The sequence below is a fragment of the Penicillium subrubescens genome (genome assembly GCF_028828155.1).
Source record: "Penicillium subrubescens strain IBT 31985 chromosome Unknown utg000004l_segment0_segment0, whole genome shotgun sequence".
In the NCBI taxonomy this organism is placed as follows: Eukaryota; Fungi; Ascomycota; class Eurotiomycetes; order Eurotiales; family Aspergillaceae; genus Penicillium; species Penicillium subrubescens.
Window position 1 is genome coordinate 642,666 of NW_026643154.1, and position 15,705 is coordinate 658,370.

A 15,705-nucleotide genomic window follows, 5' to 3' on the forward strand; every position below is an offset into this window, starting at 1 on the left:
CCTTCTGAATGAATTCAAGAAAAAATCCTGACATGTCTTATTTGTGTCATCTCCATGGTCCCATTCCTATCCATTCAATCTATCATTCAAAAAGGAATTTTCTCGGTCATCCAAGTAGCTCCTTGCACCAGTACCACCAATCTATTCTGTGACTTGAGTTGAGTGTCAGAAAGACGAATTCTAGTTTATTGTACGAACGACGTCGTCGATCGCGATGGCAACATATTCAACGTTGCGTTCATTTACTACAAAAGTGGTTAGCAAAGGTCATTTGTGTATAATCCCCCCTTGTCCTAGAAACTTACATCCCGACATTGAGATTCGACCTGATTTCAACATGTATATGTGATACTTTTCCCGAATTGCGAAAACTTGACGCTCAGATAGCCCGATGTATGTGAACATACCGATCTAATCGAATGTCAATACCTGAATCATTCGTCCACAGAACTGACAGTACATACCTGATTCACAACGTGCTTCCAGTCGCCAGGCGTTTTCAATTTCATCAACTCATCATATAGGGCATGTCTCATGCGCCGGATTCTCTGACTCATTGTAGTGAGGTCTTCAAACCATCTATCACGGAGTCCCTCGTTTGCCAAAACCGTTCGCACTATTTCAGCGCCGCCTCTCGGGGCCATGGAATATTCTCCACGGATCAGGTGGCACAGATTCGCCAGTAAATCTTGGGTCACGTCATGTGCTGAAGGGCGAGTAACAACATGCAAAGCTCCCACTCTTTGTCCATACAAGCCGAAGTTCTTCGAGAATGACTGCGCAACACAGAACTCCATCTTATGCACGTCATTGAAGAAATGGCGAATGGCCCATGCATCCTTGTCGGCATCTCCGGACGCGAAGCCTTGATAAGCGAGATCAAAGAATGGAATTAGACCTTTTGCATTGCATAGTTTGACCAAGGCTTCCCACTGTTCCTTCGAAGGGTCGGCACCAGTTGGGTTGTGAGCGCAGGCATGAAGAATGACAATATCGTTCTTTTGTGCAGACTCGGACAATACTCGAATTGTGCCTTCGAAATTGAATGATTGAGAGATGCTATCGTAGTAGGGATAGGTTTTCCTTTTGACACCTGCTAGTTCCCAAATGGTATGATGGTTAGCCCATGTGGGATCTGGAATCCAAACACATCCTGGGCGAATGTTGCGAGCCAGCAGTTCGGCACCAAGTCTGTTCGCTCCTGTCCCGGAGACTGTTTGCACAGAGACAACTCGATTTCTCTGCTCTTCAACCACCCCTGTGGCACTGGATTTCCCTTTTCCAAACCCAAAAACAAGATCCGCTGCGAGCCGCAGAAATTCACGATCACCTTGGATGGCAAGGTATTCGTGTCTGGCAACGTTCTTTGCATCATATAGCTCCTTTTCGGCATCCTCTACCACTCTCAAAGGCCAGGGTTCTCCATTCTCGGTGCGATAAACCCCTATTCCAAGATTGACTTTTTGCGGATGCTTATCTTGAATGTAGGCGCCGTTGACGGAAAAGGGTTCGTCAAGTGGAGTTGGTGGAAGGCTTGAGAATAAAGAACTCTCTTGTCGCAAATTCGGATCCTCTGAAATGGATCCCATGGCGTGATAATCTATCGATAGAAACCTTGAACTGGTATTTCTCCCAAAGAAATAATTGTGGATTCTTCTCACTTGAATTTATAGATTGCCGGAATTAGGGTTTGGGATTTGCACATTGTTAAAATACCCGGTACGAGCCGCCGAATTCCGTCTCCTTCCGCCGGGGATAGTGGGGTGTCTCCGAGAACAAAAGGGACTGGGAACTAAACTCCTATGGAAGTGAAGAAGGAAGGAAATAGTTGGGCAAGCAGTTATCATACGTCACCGATCACTCCAGTGGTGCCGCCAAATCTGTCATGGGCGATCTTGTAATCCCATAGGCTCATGGTCTTATCTGATGGCGTATCTGCTGACAGTGATGAAAAGGTCCAGAGTAATACATCGCCTTATTATCTCCCAAGGTTCAAAGGACAATTTTCATCCACAGTAGTGGCATTCTTCCAGCATCAGTCCATTGAATGGATTGTTTAGAGCTCTGGTCAGATACCTGACTATGGATCGCAGTCTTAGAAACACGCAGATTACGATAGATGCTTAGCAGCAGTTCGTGGAACACGAGTTTGCGCATCATTGATCACGGGATGAGAGTCGTACTATACGGCAGCAAATGCAAATTTGGGCCTCTGGATCACGACGGTCATGGAAAATGGATCCCATGCCTTTTCACATAGTCAGAGGACTTATGATTTCATAAAATTCAGAATAACGATAGATCAGAGAATGTTCCCAAATTCGACATAGAGCATTTCGATTGAAGTTATGCACAGAAACAAAATCGATTCCCTCTGATGAAACGCATGACAAAAATATAGAAATGTTTCAGCGGTCACCAGGACCAAGACGACAAAGTTCAGCAAGACAGTCAACTATCTTCACACCTTCCCAACCAAAGCCACATCAGCTCTTTGACCATTTAGACATACTCCCAAGCAAGATGCTCAGAAGAAACATTCAGACCAATAGCCATAGCCTCAAAGCCAAGGCAATCATCCACATTACCAGTAGGCACAGTCGCGTTCTGCAGCGCGGCAAACACCTGCCAGCGGTTCGCAGCCGGGGCAGCCTGGCGGCGAATATGGCGCGCAGCGGCAGTAGAGTTAGCGGGAGCAGGGCAAGCCATAAAGCCTGAAGCACCCTGGCCAGTGTAGGTCCAGGTACCGAGATTCTGGCCGGGGGTGTACTTGAAGGGGCCCTGGGATGAGCCGGGGGGAATGTAGCCCGAGTGGGGAGTGGTGAAGCTCAGTGCGCCGGTGCGGTCGACATAGATGCTCTGGCCGCCGGGGACGATGACATCCTGGTTATTATTGTTAGATGACTTTATCTTCTTTGGGGGGGTTTTCGGTTGAGATGTAACATACCAGGGCACTCTGAGCGTAGATGATGGTGTCGTTGGTACCCTGGGCGCAGTTGGGAACGATATCGGGACAGTATGTCTGGCTCTTGCCACCGAGCCAGAACTTGCTGCCAGCAGCAGTCAGAGGCAAGAAGTGAATGGGCGAGCCGGAGCGAGCGGCAGTGACACCAAAGGCGCCGTTAGAATCCTTAGGAGCGTGGTGGCGAGAGCCGGGGAGGGCAGCAGCCAGGGGAATGAGGGACAGAAGCGCGGAGACCTTCATTGTGAAATGAGTGAGTAGTGAATTGGTTGGTAAAGACTGATCTGGTGGTATGCGATAGTGCACAAAATGTAAAGGTCGGGAGAGAATGCGGATGTCTATTAAATGTACCAGCACCGGACGGATACAATCAGGAGACGGAGGTTTTATATCATAATTCCATCAACTGGACCTTCCATGGGTCGTCAGGTTCTCCATATCGAAGTTGATCGACATTCGCCTGCAACAAAATTCGCTGCGACGGTACCACCAAAATAGTACTGGGACTTGATATCATCGCGTCGCCGTATGGATTAGTCCGTAGCTTCGCATCTATCAGAGCATGTACCAAGCGACCATGTACCCACAGGACGCTTAGTGAAATTTCATCGGGAGTATCGATTTCAGGAATAGCGCAGAGTTTATGAGTACTCTTGTCCAATAGGCTAGCTTTGTGCCCTGTAGGCTTGGTCCATAGATGAATGTTTTTCAAGTTCACTTTTCAGGTACTGCAATCCCTTATTGGGGGACTCGGTTCTGAAACAATGATGCAGAATTCCCCACCGGGAGGGTAAAGTGATCGACAGCCACGGACCAGGGCAACGGCGTTGAATGGGGTATGCTTGCCACAAGAGCGAATAAACATTTCAACCTTATTTGTATCCTCCGTCACCACTTTGCAGATTTGGAAGGCAAGTTGGATGTTAATTATCAGAGACGGAAGATACTCGGCGTATTTGGTCTCGAACTCGATCAGAATTTGCCTCCAGAAATCAATTTGGGGACCCTGACAGGTGGGTCGTTTCAGGCATATCAGGGTGATACGGATAGGAGTAGTGATCGACGGTAGTCCTGGTTGCACTCCGGTGGAGAGCTCCGTCCTGTTCTGCTCTCAGTACTTTTGCCACTAAGAGAGCGACAGACGAGAAAAAAACACCTGCTGTCGCCTATAATAATCGTAGTCTAGTTGTTATTAGTTCTATCCGAGGCACTAAGACTATCAAGATTCTGGCAAAGAAGTCGGTACAGGTTGATCTCGCCGTCTCCACCGATCCACTACATGTCTTAGAGGTGGATGCAATTGACATCACTGAACGGTGATATTGCCCGATCACTCTTCACACGAAGAAAAACACGGAGACCTCCGTAACCCTCCAGGAAAATGATATTCAGGGATCGACCAATCTGAATAGACCCTGTATCATGCAGTCTGTGAAGGGACTGATCAAGTCCGTAACCGATCATCCTGCGGAGTGTCGGAGTGTTGATCCTACATGGTGGAGAACAAAGCCGGTCTCGAAGCAATCTGTTTGTGACAGGAAACGAGGCGATCGACAGTCTCCGTGTTAGCCGAGAGAGGAGGCCTCCGTTTGCACCGCCACAAGGAGATAGACCCTCTTGCCAGAGATGATGTTGGAAGAGGGGCGTTGAGAAGGCAGCAACGATGGAAAATAATCCAGAGAATAAGGAAACCAGCCACCGCTGTCGGGATAAGCTCTACTGGATGAAATTAGAATCAGCCAAAAAGCAGCCACCTCGGCCACCGAGCCATGATTAGCGACTAGTATGGGAATGATAGTCGGAAATCCATTGAAGAATGAAAGTTTGTGTTGGGGCACATCTACAGCCCAGTTCTGTCCATCTATTAATAATCATCGCAATCCATTTATGTACAATACACTGATATCCAAAGTATACCATCGCTGATGTTTGCAAACCAAAACGCCGGCAAAGTACAGCAATAACCCGAGAGAGCGAAAACAAGTATGAAAGCAACGCCAAAGCCCAAGGACGACAATCTCTAAAACAAATGATCAAAACTCAGCGACCAGCGGCAAATCCCGAGAGCTGCGTCCAGCCCAAATGCGAAATGTGCCTTCAACCGGCATCACCCAATTCTGGGCGCGCACGCTCCAATAACTCAAATCCTTTCGGGACAGTGTCATTTGAACAGTGGTACTCTCACCGGGTTCAAGAGAAACCTTGGTAAAGTTTCGAAGAACGCGATCGGGGAACTCGATGTTCTCGCGGGACTGGCCCAACCCGCGGTGTTCGGCGACGCGTTCTGGGAAGGACAGGTAGATCTGCACGACCTCTTTGCCGGGTCGCGAGCCGGTGTTGCTGACCTGCACGGAGACTGACAGCATCTCATCGTAAAGAGAAGGGTTGCCACCCGGTCCGCCGCCTGCGTCGGAGGGGTGTTGGCGCTGCTTGTACCCTTCTGGATATGGGTAGGAACCGGGTTTAGTCCCAGCTCGGTCCCGAGTGTAAGGATATATGTACTTTGACAGTGCGTTGATGCTAGATGGGAATCTCGTCGATGACTCGGTTGGCGGCTTGGTATCGTACTGTGGGGGATCAATCTCGTTCTTTGGACGTTCGGCCGGAAGGCGAGACTTTTCCTGCAGAGGCTGAATTTCGAGTGAAGAAATGTTGAAGGAGGTGTATGACAAGCCAAACCCAAACTCGAAGCGCGGGTTGATGTTGTTCTTGTCGAAATACCGATAATCAATGTAAAGGCCATTATCAAAGGTCATTTCTGGTTGCCGGTCCCTCGTCTCATAAAGTACTCGAGCACCGGGACCATAGTCTTCGAGCGATCGGCCAATTGTATAGGGCAACCGGCCGCTAGCATCAACGTCACCGAAGAGGACATCAGCCAGGGCGTTGCCACTCTCTTGTCCAGGGAGGTTTGCGTAGAGAACTGCATGGACTCCCGGCAGATCGATCCATGATTCCATGACGACAGGGCCGATAGAATGTACCACCACCACGGTCTTGCCTTGACCACCACCACAATGCGTGGCTACACGTTCGATAAGCTTAGCACCGCTGTGCTGGAGCTCGAGATCGTTACGGTCTCCCCAGATATCATCATCGTGAATGAAACCCTCGCCTCCGTCAGAGTTCACGAAGACGAGACAGAGGTCCTGGTCTACTAGGTTCTTCAAGGCAACATCGTTCCCCAAGAATCCTCGCACATCACTAGTCTCCGAGTGCCACGCAAGTCGCAGAGCTTCCCAGGGGCTGATTAGATACGGAAACTCGACTGCACCGCTTCCCCAGCCAGATCCCAGGGTGCCTTGGTTGCAGCCACGATCGGCGCAAACATTCGGACCGTCGCCAGGACCAGCATCCTCGCCATAGATGCCAACTCGATAGGCTCCTTTCGGGCCGGTCGCAGCACGTGAGAGTGGGAGGGTGTTGTTAACATTCTTCAAGAGAATGGTCCCCTCCGCAGCAACTCTTCGGGCAATGAGGGAGTGTGGGAGTGCCTTGGTCCCTGTGGCTTGCGCGTTCACAAATTGATTGACCACCTCGTGTGTTTCATCGTCTCCACTGCCAGGGTGTAACCCTCCCATTCTCTCGTTGGTCCATGAAGAAAAGTTTGGCCCGCCCTTTCCCAAAGGTGGGGGCAGGTCCCATGAGTCCTGGCGGAAATGGTACCAAGCCGCAACGATACGAGTGACCATATCGTTGATTCGTTCCATGGGAACTGAAGTGTTGAGGGCAGCTTGTGTCAAGCGCATGCCCCAGAAAGAGTCACCGTCAGCCCAGAGCGCACCGTCACCAGGCATACTCATATCAAGACCACTCAGCGCACTTCCCACACCAGATCTCTGAGCAAGCCAATCGGATTGCACAAATCCTTGGAAGCCTAGTTCATCCTTGAGAATGCCATTCAGCAACTTGCTGTTCTCACAGGCATAACTGTTGTTCACTTTCTGGTATGAGCACATAACACTCGCGACATCAGCACGCACACTCTCAGCGAATGGCCAGACGAAAACTTCATGGAGTGCACGGTCATCGATATTGGAAGAGATAGCATTTTCATTACCCCATTCATGAGGTTGGCGATAATGTTCTTGTTCATTCATCAGGAAGTGTTTGGCTGTCGCCATCACGCCATTTCGCTGGATACCACGGATAGTCTCTGCAGCAGCCACTCCCTGGAGAACAGGGTCAGATCCGAAACCTTCCCAGTTGCGACCACCAGCAGGTAGCATTCCCAAGGGGCCCATAGCCGGCCCCAGGATTACATTGACTCCCTTCGCGCGCGCTTCCTTCCCCAGCGCAAACCCGCGTTGCCGCATAAGCTCACGATTCCAGGTTGCCCCCGTGGTAATTCCAGCGGGGAACGCGGTGATGTTATCTGCAAAGCGAAGCCCCAGTGGGCCATCCTGCAGACACAGAGAGGGGAATTGAACAGACTCAGCGGGTCCAGTGTTCCCAACGCAAAGTCCCATCTGCCATCCCGTCCCTGTTGTGATATTCACTTTCTCCACAAGTCCCATCCGGTCCACGAGATCATGCGCCTTGGCATAACTTTCTCTCCACGCGGCATTGGTTCCACCGAGGGGAGTCGGATACCAGGAAACAGGTGACTGTGTAGGTCAGCAATGAGCTCAGTATACACATCCAGGAGGCTGTTAAGGCGCTCCCAGGTCGATCGAAAGTAGAAGACTCTTACATATTCCTTGACGGGTTTCCCTCCCAACACCCAAGGTAGACCCTTCATCGCGAGCCACATCACAAGCAATCCAACTGCAACCAACGGGAAAACATGCCACCACGCCGTAATGTGCAGCAACGACTTGATTCCCGTGATTCCCGATTTCCAGCTCGGCTTTTGGTCCTTGTGCCGCGTAGCCCCCGCACCTTTATGTGTCGGAATCCCATAGTCATCGCTATCGTCGTCGGAAAACATGAGACGCGAGGTACTGTGGTTCAGATCCTCATTGAACGTTTCCGATAGTATATCCCGCTCACTATCCAACATGTGCTCGATAGCTTTGCTAACATTGCGCGGTTCACCGGATTCATCGCCAGGTATAGGGCTCGCAGCACTCGCGGAGCTGGGCTCTGGTGTAAATTGGACTTGTTTCCGTCGTTTTTGTGTCTGGGCGTCTTTATCGAGTGGTAGGAGCTTCAGGTTCGCGTCGTCTTGGGTGGAGGACTCGTCGCCGCTGGAGAGGTCGTCAAGGTAGGCTTCGTGCATTGCGCCGCCGACTCCGCGGTTGGTAATGCGGTTCCCATCATCTTTTAGTACCCACGATGGTAGTTCCTCATCGGAGGTATGGTTGTCCACCGATTGGTACTCCTGCCGACGCGTATTCGAAGCTCCGGGTCCGGAGCGGGTCGACCTGGTCATCGCGCTGGTCTGCTTGGCGTGTGGAGAGGGCTGTCACTTTCTAGTCGCACAGCATATGCATCCTGTAACTAGGAAATCCAAGTCCAAGAGATCAAGTGAGACCAGGAATTGAGAAAGGATGCACTGTTGAAAAAAGTGATGTGTCGCAAGTCCGGGGGGTAAGAACTCCTTCCAAGTGGGTCACCTGACAACTTGAAAGCGCCACCTTAGGACCCTGGAGATCTACTTTTGTAAAAGCTTTGAGATATCCACTCTGTACTGTGATAGGGATTGTAAGGTTTACTAAAGATATCAAAAGGGAAAATAGTATGATATAGACAAGAACTTTTGTTCAGTAGGACCGACCAGATATCTATCACCGGGTCGGTGTCCAATCCAAATATGTGTATCTACCTCGCAGGCAAAAATCAAAACAAACCCAAACGCCGTCTATCGAGTCCCATGCAAGAAGCCAAAAGATACTAAGAATAGGTAATGATGCAGGAAAATGTGCAAGAACGAACAGTCACAGAACGAAAGAGCCATTAAACATCAACATGTCGTGGTTGGCGTGCTTATTCTTCGTCATCAGTGTCCACGGGCTTGGGGGTACCCCTTGGGGAGTTGAGCTAAAGATATGTCAGTGAACAGTTCATTGGAAAGGGATAATATGTCAAGACTCACCCATTCGATGTGACGAAGGCGGCGGCGAGCCTCACGATCCTTGACCTGAGCGCGGGTCAACTTCTTCTTCTTCTTGGCGCGGAACTTCAGTTCGCCCTGGTCCTCGGCACCAGAGTTGACGGCCGACGGGGCGGCGCTGGTATTGGCCGAGGCAGCAGCAGAAAGACCGGCAGGGGTGCCAGTGCCAGTGGGAGAGTTGGCAGCGCTATCCTCGAAGCGGTCCAGGCTGATAGCGGTGTTGGTACGGCTGACAACGCGGCCATCGGCGACGTGCAGCTGCTCGGGGCAGAGAGCGCCCACAAACTCCTCGTTGTGAGAAATCATGACCACACCACCCTTGAAGTCACGGATAGCGACGGCCAGACCACCGAGAGAGTCACGATCCAAGAAGTTAGTCGGCTCATCCAGCACCAGCAAGTGGGGGTTGTTCCACATGGCACCAGCCAGCACGACCTTGACCTTCTGACCACCGGACAGACCGGAGATCTCGTTGTGGTTAGCAATCTCGGGGTCCAGACCAACATCCTCGAAGTGCTTAGCGATGGTCTTGGGCTCAAGGACACGGAAGCCGAGACCCTCACGGGAAGCCTCGTGATCGTCGAACTCCTGGACCATCTTGCTGAAGCCTAGGTTTTCAAGGGTCTCGCGGGAGATCATGGTGTTGAACTTGGGCAGGAGACCAACCCACTTAACCTCGTACTGGAAGGACTTCTTCCACTTTTGACGACCCATGAGAGCCTCGATGCGGCGAGCACCACGGCCATCGCCGAGATCAACCGGCTTCTCGAGCTGAGCCTTGTCGGCGTCAGTCAGGATGCGGGTCTGTTTGAGGAACACCTCACGATCGTCACCGTTGGCGTAACGCCACTGCAGGTACTGGCTGGGAGTCTTCTCGAGATGCATCTCGACGTGCTCGAGCGCGTGCTGCTTGATGTAACCGATACGCAGGTTGGGGTGCTTCTCAACCTTGCCGGTCTGGGGGACAACCTCACCAGTGAGGATCTTGATGAAGGTAGATTTACCAGCACCGTTTCCACCGATGATGGCGGTACGGGAGGAGAGGGTCAGGGAAAGAGAGGCATCACTCAGAGAAGGCTTAGAAGCACCGGGGTAGGTGAAAGAAGCATTGGTCATCCGGAGGATAGCACGAGTGTTGGACTTGATACCGGAAAGGATACCAGGAGGCGGGAACTTGAACTGCACGTTGGAGGCAGACAGGGTATAGTAGCTCTTGCCCTCGGGCTTGACCTTGACAAAGGCAGCAAGATTTCCGGGGTAGCAGACCAGCTTCTTCTGCTCGTAGTGGTAGATGTCGGTGCAGACCTCGTCGAGGAAGCCGGAGTCGTGACTGACGATCAAACTAGTGATATCGGTGTGCTTCTTCAGGTACTCCTGCAGCCACTTGACGTTGGCGACATCCAAGTGGTTAGTAGGTTCGTCCAGCAGGAGCACATCGGCCTTCAGGAGCATAGCACGGGCAAGGGCCAACTTCATCTTCCAACCACCAGACAGCGAGCCAACGGGCTGAGACTGGCGGCCTTCGGGACCATCGGTGAAACCGAACTCGAGCAGAACAGAGCTGATGTGCTCGGTGCCCTGGGCGGCAATTTCTGGGTTCTTGGCAACGTACTCGAGGATGCTGAGTTCGGCGTCCTCACCCTGGTTGTGCTCGACAAAGCAGGTGCGCACTTCGGAGGGAGGAGGGAAGCCTTCCAGCTTGTCGTTGGCGATACTGCGCATCAGGGTGGACTTTCCGGCACCGTTGCGACCACAGAGACCATAACGGTGACCCTTGACGAGACGCAGGTTGGTGTGGGAAAGCAGAAGCATACCACCGTAGGCGAGGGAGAAGTTGGCGTCGACAATGACAATCTCGTTGGGGTCGGTCTGAACGGGCTTGCCGAACTTGCGCTCATCCTCTGCGAGGAAGTGCTCCTGCACGGCGGTAGCGATAGCCTCAGCCTGCTCGCTGGGGATCAGACCACGGAGATAGGGGCCGATGGAAGCAGAGATCCGGTCGATCTTGCGGCTGTTGACATCTTCGCGAACCATGCCAGCAATGAAGGTCTTGGCCAGCTCAGAAAACTTGACATCGCCGAAGCTGACGAAGCCGGCAAGTTCCTGGATCTTAGGGTTCAACACGGCCAGGACCTCCTCGGGGGTGACCTTAGAGATAGAACCAGCAGCAACATCATTGTCCTTCATGGCCTTCTCCATGACATCGAGGGCACGAGTAGCCAACTCACGGACCTCGGGGAGCGAGGCACGGTCCTTGATAGCCTTGATACCGGGCTGGAGCTTGGGAAGGAAGACACGAGCCTCAGCGGGGTCGTGAACCAATTTGGTCAGGTTCTCCACGACAACGACGGCTTGGCGAAGAGTTTCTTGAGGAGTGGTGGGGGCGTTGAGGGTACGCTCGAGCAGAGGGGTGAGAAGAGCCAGGACGGGAGAGGTAACGATTGCGACGAAAGTAGTTTGCGAGAGGGCGTGGATGGCCTTCTGCATGGTCTGGGAAGAGGGCTGCTCCATAGTCTTGATGAGGAGGGGAATGCGCGGGGCAACGTCGTCGTTGTACAGGAGAGTGGTCATGGTGGTCATGGTCTTGGTAGCCTGCTTGGCCACATCGGCCTTGAGGTCGTGCATGCCAGACTCGACGATGGGGATCAGCTCCTTAAGGGTCTTGCCCATGGCCTCGCGCAGCACATCCTTGTCATTCTCCTCCTCCTTTGTACCGTTGCCCATCTGCGCACCAGCGGCCATCTTATCAAGCAGCTTGTAGCCACCGACAAATCCTTGCCACTTTCCGGTTCCCTTGCTAAGATAGGCCTCCAGAGCGGGAAGCAGCGCATTGGCCTTGGCCTCGGGGGTCATGCAGGCATAGAGGGCGTCGATGGCGTACTGTGCCGCATCGCGAACGACAGCACCCTTGTCGGCGAGAGAGTCGAGAACAACGTCGAGGATGCCACCGTTGTGCAAGAGGAAAACGGCTTCGCTGAGAGGGAACTCGCGAGGGAACCGTTCAAAGAGAGCGCCGAGGATCAGCATAGCACTCTCACGACGGGCGCCATTCTTCTTATCGGTGGCAGCCTTCTTGGCCTCGACCAGAACATTATAGTTGAGGAGACCAGAGGTTCCAACACTCTGGATGAGCAGGTTTGCGACTGCATAGGAGCCATCTAGAGACTGCTGAGAGGTCTCTGCGGTAAAGATGGTGTTGAGGAGCGAAGAAATCTCTTCTGGAGTGGGGGAACCCCGGAGGGGGCCTTTGGCGACAACGACCGGCATGGCGGGGGTATCAGAAGGTGAGACCGTGTGTGGCATGGTCTTGAGAGTGCAAGACTCGTGGCTCTCGGTATGTGAATATACCAGAGATGGGAAGAAAAGGTTTGGGTTGGTCGGCGGCGGGGGGCCCTTCAAATGGATGGGAGGCGGGGGTACTCCCGGGGCCAACAGAACAAAAAGAACAAAGACTGCTAGGTATAGGATGCAACTGAAAGCGATAATATCAGACACAATCTAGAATGAATGTAAATGCCTGAGCCGTGACAGCAGTAGATACAAGAATCCACGCGGGGCTGTACGGGATGAGAAGGAAGATGAGATTATCAGGAGTATTTGCGCATCAGCGATCGGGCCTTATCCACACAATTTTTTTTTTTTGTTTGGGAGGCGACAACCCTGCCCAATCAGCGGGGCTGTTATCAGCATGAGACGCCACTAACCGGGTATGGCTAGCCTTATCAGTCTGTCATGCCTGAGGCAGCATGTGTAGCCCCATGTGTTCTTTGTCAGCAATTTATGCCTCAGGTGTCTATGGTTAGACGTCACGGGACTTCCAGTCACGGGTTCCGCGGGTGTACTTCAATACTCAATGGGGAAAGGAGCGGCTGCACGGGCGGAATGCCGATGTGTTGAATGATGAATAGGCCGAATAATGGTGCGACTACGGAGGAGTTGACCATGGTGTAATTCTCAGATGTCCCATGTTTATTACTACTTCTGATTCGATTCCTTCCTCCTTCCATCCGAGTTTCGCCTGGTCCGTCTGCCCTCGGTGCTGCTTACTCCTCGGATAAGCGGGGCCATAACGTAGATAGATATACATCTGCTATTCAGGGTGGATATGTAAACCAGCACACGAATACAATTCGCAATGTCAATTAATAGACATAAGGCGCTTCAAATGAGGCTTTAATGATTAAGTCTTTGTATGAAATAACACTGTAGAAAAATGGCCGATCTCGCCAGGTGTCCGCATGCAGCCGCCCCGGGCCTCGGTCCAACAAGTAATGCAGAAGCCCCGCGTACAACCGACGTGTGGTCAGATGTTATTAGACCCGGTCGATCACAGGTACCTTTTTCTTTCTTTCCTTTTGTGCGTCCGAATCTTCACATTGAGATCTCCTCGACTCGATTGCTGCCCTGAATTGAAAGCAGCGTCTTCTTCTCCCTCTATCTTCTCCCTTTTAATCCCTTGATTCCCCCCGCATCGACTCTCCCGTCCCCGCAATTCTACCCCGGACCCATCACCATCAACACACACAATGGCCCTGAGTTTCAGAACCACCCGCCACGCCTCCAGATTGGCCCAGGTACGTCTTGATTTACGCCGTGATGAACTATGATCCAGCGGAATATTCTTCGAAATCAACTGGCTTCGCAACTCACACAATTCCTACAGGCCTCCCGGCCACTCTTCTCGGCCCGACACTATGCGACCGCCGAGCCTGATCTCAAGACCGCCCTGAAGGAGGCTATCCCCGCCAAGCGCGAGCTCCTCCAGAAGGTCAAGGCCCAGGGAGACGAGGTTATCGGTGATGTCAAGATCAGCAACGTCATCGGTGGCATGCGTGGCCTGAAGGCCATGCTGTGGGAAGGTTCTGTCCTGGACGCCGATGAGGGCATTCGCTTCCACGGCAAGACCATCAAGGACTGCCAGAAGGAGTTGCCCAAGGGTACCTCTGGCACTGAGATGCTCCCCGAGGCCATGTTCTGGCTGCTCCTGACCGGTCAGGTCCCCTCCACCGCACAGGTGCGCGCCTTCTCGCGCGAGCTGGCCGAGAAGTCTACCCTGCCCACCCACATCCTGGACCTGATCAAGTCCTTCCCCAAGACCATGCACCCCATGACCCAGCTGTCAATCGCTGTTGCCGCGCTGAACACCGAGTCCAAGTTCGCCCAGGCCTACGAGAAGGGTCTGAACAAGGCTGAGTATTGGGAGCCTACCTTTGACGACTGCATTTCGCTGCTTGCCAAGATTCCCCGCGTTGCCGCTCTGGTGTTCCGTCCCAACGAGATTGATGCCGTTGGTACCCAGCAGCTGGATCTTTCTCAGGATTGGTCGTACAACTTCGCCGAGCTGCTCGGCAAGGGCGGCGAGAAGAACCAGGACTTCCACGATCTGCTGCGTCTGTACCTGGCTCTGCACGGTGACCACGAGGGTGGTAACGTGTCCGCCCACGCTACTCACCTGGTTGGCAGCGCTCTCAGCGATCCCTTCCTCAGCTACAGTGCCGGTCTCCTGGGTCTTGCCGGCCCCCTGCACGGTCTGGCCGCTCAAGAGGTTCTCCGCTGGATCCTCCAGATGCAGGACAAGATCGGAACCAAGTTTTCCGATGAGGACGTCCGCACTTACCTCTGGGATACTCTCAAGTCCGGCCGTGTCGTCCCCGGCTACGGTCATGGTGTCCTCCGCAAGCCTGATCCCCGCTTCCAGGCCCTAATGGACTTTGCTGCTACCCGCCCCGATGTCCTCGCCAACCCTGTCTTCCAGCTTGTTAAGAAGAACTCGGAGATTGCTCCCGGTGTTTTGACCGAGCACGGAAAGGTATGTCTTAAACTCGCGTGGTAGTATCATGAAATTTTCACTAATAATGATTTCTGTATAGACTAAGAACCCCCACCCTAACGTCGACGCCGTCTCCGGTGTCCTCTTCCACCACTACGGCTTCCAGCAGCCCCTGTACTACACCGTCACTTTCGGTGTCAGCCGTGCCCTCGGACCCCTGGTCCAGCTCATCTGGGATCGTGCCATGGGCATGCCTATCGAGCGCCCCAAGAGCATCAACCTGTTGGGTCTGCTTAAGAAATAAAGCTCTTGGACGATTTTGAACAATTCACAATTCCCGTTGGCTGATCTGCAGCCAGTGATGAAAATTATGCTAGCGAGCTTTCCCTTGATTTCCTTATTGTTTTTGTTTGTTTAGACTGCTTTTTCTTGTATCTCGCTATTTTGGATAGACCGTTCGTGCTGGGTGATTTAACTTGGCAAAGAATGGTTCAATATACTCCACTGTCAACTGAAGAAATTCAAGTTTCCCTTTGCATGAAGTGAGATACATAGCTATCGTTGTAGATGCCAAGTTTAATGAGACTCAAGTTCTTTTGAGTGAGCCAGTCTCGATCTTCGTAAAAAGTTCCAGTAATTTTGTATCTCCTTACAAAGACCCTCGTTCTTTGAAAATAAAATATCCATTGAGAATATCCTCTTAGTACCTGTATCAATCTACCACCACCCCAATCACAATCTCGCACTCCCATCCGCAATCCTCTCCCAATCCTCCTTCCCAAAAGGCGTATACGCCTCATCCCCCGGCGCAATCCATAAGAAAGCATTATCCTGCCCGTCAGCGACCTTCGTCCCGATTAGCGCAGGATCAACACCCTCCTCACGCAGCGGCACCTTATTTTGCTTATGGTTATGGAT

General features: G+C 52.3%; 5 protein-coding genes across 5 annotated transcripts; 1 reads left to right on the forward strand and 4 right to left on the reverse strand.

Moving 5' to 3' along the window:
• Positions 1-180: 180 nt before the first annotated feature.
• Positions 181-1,589, reverse strand: N7473_005325 (putative aspartate aminotransferase; the record flags this gene model as incomplete). Its single annotated transcript, XM_057151265.1, has 3 exons — positions 181-245; positions 306-411; positions 465-1,589. The coding sequence occupies 3 exons, from the start codon at positions 1,587-1,589 to the stop codon at positions 181-183; spliced, it is 1,296 nt and encodes a 431-aa protein (XP_057009070.1).
• A 913-nt stretch (positions 1,590-2,502) lies between these two features.
• N7473_005326 (putative IgE-binding protein) lies at positions 2,503-3,205 on the reverse strand (the record flags this gene model as incomplete). Its single annotated transcript, XM_057151266.1, has 2 exons — positions 2,503-2,883; positions 2,948-3,205. 2 exons carry the CDS (start codon positions 3,203-3,205, stop codon positions 2,503-2,505), a joined length of 639 nt encoding a protein of 212 aa, XP_057009071.1.
• A 1,790-nt stretch (positions 3,206-4,995) lies between these two features.
• N7473_005327 (beta-glucosidase) lies at positions 4,996-8,454 on the reverse strand (the record flags this gene model as incomplete). The annotated part of the gene is made up of 2 exons (XM_057151267.1): positions 7,656-8,454; positions 4,996-7,569 (listed from the first exon to the last, which is right to left on the reverse strand). Exons 1-2 carry the CDS (start codon positions 8,334-8,336, stop codon positions 4,996-4,998), a joined length of 3,255 nt encoding a protein of 1,084 aa, XP_057009072.1. The 5' UTR covers positions 8,337-8,454.
• Positions 8,455-8,890: 436 nt separating this feature from the next.
• N7473_005328 (putative mRNA-nucleus export ATPase (Elf1)) lies at positions 8,891-12,320 on the reverse strand (the record flags this gene model as incomplete). Its single annotated transcript, XM_057151268.1, has 2 exons — positions 8,891-8,944; positions 9,000-12,320. The coding sequence occupies 2 exons, from the start codon at positions 12,318-12,320 to the stop codon at positions 8,891-8,893; spliced, it is 3,375 nt and encodes a 1,124-aa protein (XP_057009073.1).
• A 1,066-nt stretch (positions 12,321-13,386) lies between these two features.
• Positions 13,387-15,318, forward strand: mcsA (putative citrate synthase Cit1). Its single transcript, XM_057151269.1, has 3 exons — positions 13,387-13,591; positions 13,681-14,826; positions 14,888-15,318. The coding sequence occupies exons 1-3, from the start codon at positions 13,544-13,546 to the stop codon at positions 15,089-15,091; spliced, it is 1,398 nt and encodes a 465-aa protein (XP_057009074.1). The 5' UTR covers positions 13,387-13,543; the 3' UTR covers positions 15,092-15,318.
• Positions 15,319-15,705: the final 387 nt, after the last annotated feature.